Source organism: Thalia democratica, chromosome 8 (assembly GCF_965202585.1).
Source record: "Thalia democratica chromosome 8, ktThaDemo2.hap1.1, whole genome shotgun sequence".
NCBI lineage: Eukaryota > Metazoa > Chordata > Thaliacea > Salpida > Salpidae > Thalia > Thalia democratica.
In genome coordinates this window covers 18,861,686-18,870,180 of record NC_139172.1, presented here as the reverse complement: position 1 = coordinate 18,870,180, position 8,495 = coordinate 18,861,686, and the positions used below count along the sequence as shown (strand labels likewise).

At 26.3% G+C, this 8,495-nt stretch overlaps 1 protein-coding gene across 1 annotated transcript; it reads left to right on the top strand.

The window, feature by feature from the left end:
* Positions 1-331: 331 nt before the first annotated feature.
* Positions 332-7,436, top strand: LOC145841900 (polypyrimidine tract-binding protein 1-like). Its single transcript, XM_082949197.1, has 16 exons — positions 332-386; positions 681-734; positions 1,033-1,170; positions 1,744-1,902; positions 2,117-2,282; positions 2,644-2,702; positions 2,920-3,109; positions 3,309-3,440; positions 3,794-3,930; positions 4,591-4,627; positions 5,050-5,142; positions 5,395-5,510; positions 6,284-6,384; positions 6,478-6,552; positions 6,708-6,771; positions 7,061-7,436. The coding sequence occupies exons 1-16, from the start codon at positions 354-356 to the stop codon at positions 7,127-7,129; spliced, it is 1,623 nt and encodes a 540-aa protein (XP_082805323.1). The 5' UTR covers positions 332-353; the 3' UTR covers positions 7,130-7,436.
* Positions 7,437-8,495: the final 1,059 nt, after the last annotated feature.

The window sequence follows — 8,495 nt, the reverse complement described above, 5'->3', positions numbered from 1 at the left end:
TAGTTTGTGCCTCCCATAAGGAACTTATTGTACTCTCCAGCTTCAACCTGCTGTATCTCAAAAATTTGTTTGAATATTTAAAGAATGTAAAAAAAGACTTTTAGCTTTGTTAAAACTCTACAAAATAAGGTGAAAATTTGAAAAAAGTGACTTACTCCTATATGCCCTTTAATTTAGTTCTCTTAACTATATTAATTCTTAGAGTAATTAAATAAAAAATATATTTGTTAGTTGTATGCATTAAAATGTTGATCTATTAGTTGAAAAGTTGTTTTACAATTCACAGCAATATAATTTTTTTTAGGTAACCAGTACAATATTTTTCAGATCTTTGTAATATACACATCACCATTATGTCATTAATTGTACCATCAAATGCCACAAAAGTAAGTTTGAAAAGTTAAAGAGCTAATATTTATGATAATTAAAAACAGTAGATATTTTTTTGTTTCTTACTTTGTACAAAAACAAAAAAAAATTTACTTAAACATTTTACTTAATTACATAAAATAAGTCACTTTATTGCATTTTTTTAGTCAAATAGAAATTATAACTTTTTTAAAATAATCAGACATTTAGACTAACAAAATCATAATTTGCTTTGAAACTTATTTTATTAGTACATTTTTAAACCTTAATATTTTTTCTTGTTGTAAAAACTAAACATTAATTTCCTATAGAGGAGTAATGATGATACTGAGCACTATGGAAGCTATGGAAATAACAACAAAAAGGTTTAGCTACTTTTAAATTTCCTTAAAATTGAAGTTCAAAAGTTTAAATAATCATTTATTATAATCATTAAAGTTGTTTTTAATAGTTTTTAAATGATATATGAGTTCAAAAACTTAAATAGTTTTAAATATATTAAGATGTGTTTTTTTAAGGTTGAATAGTTTCAATTTTGATACAATTATTAGTAAAATAATAGTTGAAATTTTAAGTTTTCTTATTTATATTAGTTGTAGTTTTATAGTTCATTTTTCAAAACAACTATTATCATACTTTTATAATGAGTTTTTTTTATTGTAGGCCAAAATGGAGCCATTTTCATCACAACAAGCCAGCAAAGTAGTTCACTTGAGAAGTCTACCCAACGATGTAACTGATTCTGAAGTTATTCAACTTGGAATGACTTATGGGAGAGTTGCCAATATTCTCATGTTAAAGGTTTTTTTTACAGCAAATATTTGAAAAATTAGTCAACTAGTTTGTGTAGATAAATTGAACATTATTATTTGATTGGAGCTCAAACTTCTATTATGTAGCTAGTTTTAAATTGATAAGTTTTAAAATGTAAACAATATCTAAAGACTTATATTTTTGTCTAAAGTATTTTTTTCCTTTTATAAGTAAATTAAACTACTTATAAAAATACCATAAAATTCAATAAAAAGTATATTTTTGTGTCCAAAAAACTCCTTTCTAGGTTACAGGTAATCAAAATTCACACTAATAAACTTTTGGTTGAATTTAATTCTAAACAAAAAAGTAAGTTTTAAAGCATATCATATCTTTAAATGTGGTAAAAAGTTAGCAAAGTTCATAATTACTTTTTATAAGTATTTTACTTTTTATGCATTTTTTCGTCTTATATACAATCTAAAAAAATTGTACTTGCTATTTAAACTATTCTAAATCTTTTTCTTAGTCAAATCAAAATTTTTCATACACAATTAAACATCCTGCAACAGAAAATTTTTTTGTTAAAATGTTTTTCAGTTTAATTTTTTTTCACAACAGGGTAAGAACCAGGCATTTTTGGAGATGGAAGATGAAGAGGTTGCAAAGAACATGGTTAGCAGCAGCGAGACAAACCCTCCTACCATCAGGCAGAGGATCATTTACATTCAGTTCAGCAATCACAAACAACTGAAAACTGACACCTCGCCAAATCAAATGGTTTTTCAATTTGTTTTGTTACCTACAACTATCATTTTTGATTGAGATTGAGTTATTTAGAAAATTTCATTTGTAAATATTTGGTAATTATTAAAATTTTTAACAAGTTAGCACTGCTTATAATGTTAACAAGTATACGTTTTATATATTGAACAAATTACTTATAAACAATTTCATGTTAAAATTTTGTTTTAAATTTTATTGTAATTTACAGAGAACACAAGCAGTACTGCAAGCATTGCAACAAACAGAAGGTGGCGTCAATCATGTGTTGAGAGCTGTTGTTGAAAATATGATTTATCCCATTACTATTGACGTGCTCAACACTATCTTCTCAAAATTTGGTGTTGTTCTGAAAGTCATTACTTTTAATAAAAGCAGTTAGTTTTGTTAGTGTATTTAATATTTTATACTTAAATTAATTTTAAAGAATTAGGGTTTAGAAATAATTGCAAATATTTACTACCTTACTGAACTTAAAGAGTTTTTAAATATAATACTTTCTTTCTAAAAGAAATGCTAATTTTAAGTTTTTAAAATTTCAGAGATTTTGAGATATACAAAAAAAAATTGTAAAGAAAAAGAGTTGACATATATAAATAAAATTTTATTATTCTATGAAGGAGATGAGTTTATATTGGTGTCTATTTTCCTTAGAATAAGATTTTAATTTTTCTTAAATAGTTAGTAATTAATTATACATGAGATGTATTAAATTGTTAAGTTTATGTTATAAAACAGATCAGTTCCAAGCGCTTATTCAGATGGGAGATTCAATGCAAACTCAAAAAGCAAAAATGGTGGGTTAAAAAATTAAATAAAATATTTCTAACCAGGAGCTAAGCCAGTTAAGATTACATTTACCTAATTTCACATAAATTTGTAACAACACAGTTGATTAAACTTTAAACACGCGTTTTTATAGATAAATTTTTAAAGAATACAAAACAAACTTAAGTTTAAATATATTTTTGTTTTTACACTTAACGAGTTTTAAAAATTTAATTTTTCAAACAGTCATTAGACGGTCAGAACATTTACAATGGTTGCTGCACGTTGAGGATCGAGTTCAGCCGATTGAACTGCCTCAACGTCAAGTTTAATAATGACAAGTCACGCGACTTCACAAGGTCTGATCTGCCCACTGGAATGGAAGTTCCCACCAACCAGTCGTTGCTAGGAAACGCAAATACTTCAATATTACAAGGTTCGTTTGATTATGATGATTAAATTGTAAAAAGTGTATAAGTTTTTTAGTTGATAATAACAAAATATTATAAAAAGAAAGTCTGATTGCACATACATATTAGATTAAAGCTAACTACTAAAGACATTAATCTACATGCAATTATCTGTAAAAAAATGTTTTAAACTTTTTTTGTTTCTTAAATCATACAAATTAATAGACACTCCATCACTGATGAGCAATCCATATTCAGCAACGCAACAAGCTCTGGCTTCAATTATAAGTCAATCTTCACTCGCATCCATGGTTCAAGCTGGTATCAATAATGCTACTAATAACACTGGTTCTATTAGTATGTTACATACTTGATTTAATAACATTTTAGAAATAAAAAAGTTGTCTAATTATTTTAACTTATATTCAAAAAAGACAAATTTTAGTTCTGCAAAATATTTTATTATAATAAATATAGTACTAATACTAAAATAAAAAACTAAGCTTAAATGAGAACTTTTAGGTGATAATAGTTTGAAAAATTATAAATAAATTAAAATAAAATATGAATATTTTGCTCACTAACAATTAACTCTTTTTTGAAGACTTTTTATTTATTCAAACCAATTAAGTTTGTAATATTTTATAAAGTTTATGACCTTTAATGCCCGGATACTTTTTATAAATTAAAAAATATTCTTAATTGAACAGATATGAACCAGCTGACATCGCAAATAGCATCTCAACTGTCGAATCACAGCGGCTTGCAAGGACTCAACATGGGCAACAACACTCAAATGAACCAAGGTGGACACGTTGTTCTCCACGTTTCAAACCTCAACGAAGAGGTTAATGTCTTTTATTTAGACAATACAAATACACCTTTTTTAACTACTGCTGCTCTAAATAGCTACTAGTAGCTGTAATTCAATAATTTAATTAGATTTTTAGTTTGTTTGACTGCAAAGAAAGCAATAACAAGATAATTATCAAAAAATATTTTATTTTAGTATTAAAGGAGTATAATAATAAAAAAATATTATACTTTTAAAGTTTTTTTAAGCATAATTTGTAATCAAGGAATTAATCAAATAAATATACTTGATTATTATTTTTAAATCACTCAATGTGACAAAAAATCCTTATTGAATGATGTTTTCACATTCCTAATGTCTATAAATAATAAAGTTTTTAAATATTTGTCTATAAATAATCTTTACTAACTTAAGCACTATATTTTGGTATCTACTTAAAAGTTCCAAGTTATTGTATAAGTTACAATCTTACCTAAACTGTTTTTTAGTTTCTTATTTAAACTTACTTTCGTTTTTAGACTTTATCTCTCAGTATTTACAGAAACTTTATACCTAGTGATTTTACTCAACATTTATTCTTTTGTTATAAACTGTATCGAAACCAGACTTGTTATTTGTACAATTTCTTTTTTCTAAACATATTTTATTTTCTGATGTTCTATTGTTTGGTGCAACTACAACTCAACTCCACAGAAAGTCAAATCTCCAGAACAACTTTTTATGCTCTTTGGTTGGTTTTTCTTTACTTTATCATTTCGTTTTAGCTGTTCATTATTATTTCAACTTTATTAAATACCTAACAATCGGTATATTTCAAAGTTCTTAAAAAATTTTTTGCTTATGTTTTCAACAATTTTTTTTATGCAATTTACTTTTACCATTCTTTGTTTTTACTTTAAAGTGTTTTAACTTTCTAAAATTCTGTTTACTTAATTTTTTTTTCTTTTGTTAATTAAGAGATTCTTATTTATAATATTTTTTACAAGTTTTTTTTAAACAACTTAATATTAGATTATAACTTAGCTGATGACTAATAATTGACCAGTGATAAAATAAGTTCTCAAACAACAATCTTTAATATTTTTTATTTAACAATTAGTTAAATCAAATCAGCAGTAAAATGATTTAATAATTTATATTCAATTATATTAGGGGTGTATGGTGATGTGCAGAGAGTGAAAATTTTGTTTCAAAAAAAATCCAGCGCTCTTGTTCAAATTGCTGATGCTAACCAAGCTAATCAAGGTTTCGATACACAGTCAAATTGTAAAGCTTGATTTTTTTTTATTGCTCAAAACCATTATCAATTTTTAAAATAAATTGATTTGTTAAATATAAGTTTATTTTTTCAATAGTTATAAAAAATAGAAAAGCAGTAAAAAAAGCTAAATAAATAATATAGTTCAAAGAAAAACTTATAGGTATAAAGTATATTCAGTATAATAAGTTTCATAATTGAGTAATCCTTAACATATAACATTATTTATGACGTAACAGTGCGTCGTCACTTGCATGGTGTGAAGTTCTACGGCAGACCGCTTAATATTCTTGTTTCCAGGCATCAGCAGGTGCAACTGCCCAAAGATGGCCTTGATGTTGAAAATTTGACCAAGGTTACCAAGTTTAATTAATTTTATATTAGAATTTTGAAGGTAACTAAAAATGTTCTAGATAGTTTTTTATTTTTTAAATTTATTTTAAGCTTATATCTAAGGTTGTTAAAAATTACCATAGAACTTTTCATATTCTAATATTTTTTTTAAATTTATAAACGTTTGTCAACAATATAAAATCTTTTTTCTACTATATTTATATTCAGACACAGCGAATTCAATGTTTGTTTAAGCGTGTGTGAAGTTATATACAAGGTTGCCACAAAACTTAGAACCCTAGAACAACCTTGAATTTGAGAAATTTTGAAAAATAAACCTGGAATTTAGCACAATTTTTACATGTTAAGCAGTAAAATTTTGATTAGACACAAAAAATCTATCATATAGATAAAATACTTTGTCATCATCAAAAGTTTTATTTATTAATAATATATTTAAAGTAGCATTACACTTTACAGTATCTTTTTAATTTTGTTATATTACTTAATACAGTTTTCAACCTTAAACTTAAGTTTAAACTAAAACTAGATCCAAAAAACGTGTACTTTAAAAAACCTGTAAGAAGTTCAGAAAACCTGGAGAAAATTTGGCAAAAACCAGTGGCAACCCTGTATATATAAATATTATTATACTGTATTGCTACTATACTGACGTATTAGAATAGAAGTTGAACATCTATTTTAAAATAAAATTGAACTAATGAATATTGATTTCGTTAACTGAATAGAATATTCGGCTTTAGTTTGTATAAATGTTGCTATAATTTTGATTAGGATTACCAAAGCTCTCCATTGCACCGCTTCAAAAAACCAGGGTCGAAAAATTTCCAGAACATTTTCAATCCAAGCAGCGTTTTGCACCTCTCCAATCTACCGTTAGTTTTTACCACTTGAATTTATTTATTGAAACATTACTATGAATAGTATGATTATTAAAACAAGCGGAAACATTCTTTGTTTTATTGTAGTCCGGACGTGACTGAAAATGATTTGAGGGAAATGTTCAATGAACACGGAACAGTTCAAGGATTCAAATATTTCTTGTTAGTTTGCCTGTTGATTTATTTCAAAAAATATTTATTGCACAAAGATACTAGTAAGTAAAATTGTGTTTAACCATCAATGTACTCATGTTTGCATATTGATTGGTGCTTGTTATTTTTGTTATAAGCAATTTAAACATACTTTATATTGTCAGGCATGACAAAAGAATGGCTTTGATACAAATGAAAGATACCGATGAAGCTCTTCAGTGTCTCACTGTAAGTTGTAAAGTTGAACTTGTTATAAACTTTTTCATTAAGTTCTGTTTTATTAAAACTAACTTAGAATTTTGGTTATTATTAAAGTTATTTTGTGTAAGTTTAAAAGGTATTCATTAGTCAATGAATAACAGATATCACATATTTTTTTGTGCTTGCATTTTTTAATGCTTATGTTTTATATAGGCGTTAGAACATATTTTTACGATTGTACTCTTCTTAAACAGTTTTTTTTTTGTTGATATTTAGTTATACAATCCCTACACTTCATCCATTTATTTTCACACAGAAATTGCACAACTACAAATTTGGTGAAAAAAGCTACCTTCGCGTCTCATTCTCAAAAGGACACTTGTAATTCACCACAACAACTACACATTTCCACAATACGTCCACACCACATTCACACTTGTTTCATTTTTCATCACCTGTTTTAGGGGTTCACATAGCAAACTTGTTCTAAAAAGTAATATTCCGTTGCATTCCTGTTTACAAATATTCCTTGATTTTTCGGACCAAAACATCCTATAATGTGATCTTGTAAAAGCTGCATGTAAATATTGAGTTCATACTGATAAAAAAAATTCGTTGAAGTTTTTGTGTAAATTTGCTTGGTGGTTGTATAAAAATTTTGAGAGAATAATGATGTGTGATAAAAATAGATTGTGTTATCTTTCTTCGTTTGACAGTATTAAACTTTTACTTTTTAAATAAGTACAAATTCGTTTGTGAGTAGAAATTGAAATAAAATAAGCAAAGTTTTTTAGCAAAATTAAATATAGCAAAAAAATATAAACGTTTATATAAGAATTTATAGGTCTCAGTCTACCGAAACTTGTGGTCTGATGATCGAATTGGCATGATCAACCCTTTTGTTAAATTTGAGCTTGTCTCACGGCAAACGAAAGTCCGGACTTGTTCTGCAGACTTTCGCCGATTTTGTTGATTGTACTAAAACGAGCGTACCAGATGTCTTGCCTAGTGGACAATGTTTTAAACGTTGCACGGCAAAGACAATGCTGACGTCACTAATCATTGCCAGCAAATGGTTGCTTCATGCGAAAGCATGATAAACCGTTTGTAGATTGACGACTACAAGTTTTTCGGTTGTGACTGACTGATGAGTCCTAATAAGGACGAAACCGGTCTCAGTCTACCGAAACTTGTGGTCTGATGATCGAATTGGCATGATCAACCCTTTTTTTATAAGAATTTAAGAGATAAATTTAGTTAGTTATGAAAAAGTAACTAAGATAACTGTTTCTACAAATACAGTAGTTTAAAATTTTTGATTATTTGAAAATTTAAAACTTCTAAGTTCAATTTAGAAGATGATCATTTTCTATAGTAGATTAAGCTTTCGTTTAAGCTATTTGAAACATGTTGATGAAGTTGAGAACTATCAACATACTATTTGTGTAGGTTTCTGTTTGAAAAATAAAAAAACTATGGAACTTTTAATACTGTTTAGTCTTATATACATTCTTATATGCTGAAACTGTCAATTCTGAATAAAAGTAAAAAAAAAAGAACAATAATTTACAAATTTGGTTTGACTTTTAACCATTAGTTTTAAGCCAAAAAATTAGCATTTTTTTTTTGGAATTTTGGATCGAGGTTAATTTGAAAAGTAACTGAAAATACGAACAAAATTAACAAAAATATAGAATAATTTTTTCAGATAAGATTAAAACTTTTACATTTTTTGAGTGAGATTTTTTTAT

What these genes read in the sequence shown, in the direction of transcription:
- LOC145841900 (XM_082949197.1), top strand. Translation starts at nt 354, where the DNA reads ATGTCATTAATTGTACCATCAAATGCCACAAAA. An exon ending in TTGCACCTCTCCAATCTACC is followed by an intron (nt 6,385 to 6,477) that starts GTTAGTTTTTAC and finishes GTTTTATTGTAG; the next exon opens with TCCGGACGTGACTGAAAATG. An exon ending in CAAGGATTCAAATATTTCTT is followed by an intron (nt 6,553 to 6,707) that starts GTTAGTTTGCCT and finishes TTATATTGTCAG; the next exon opens with GCATGACAAAAGAATGGCTT.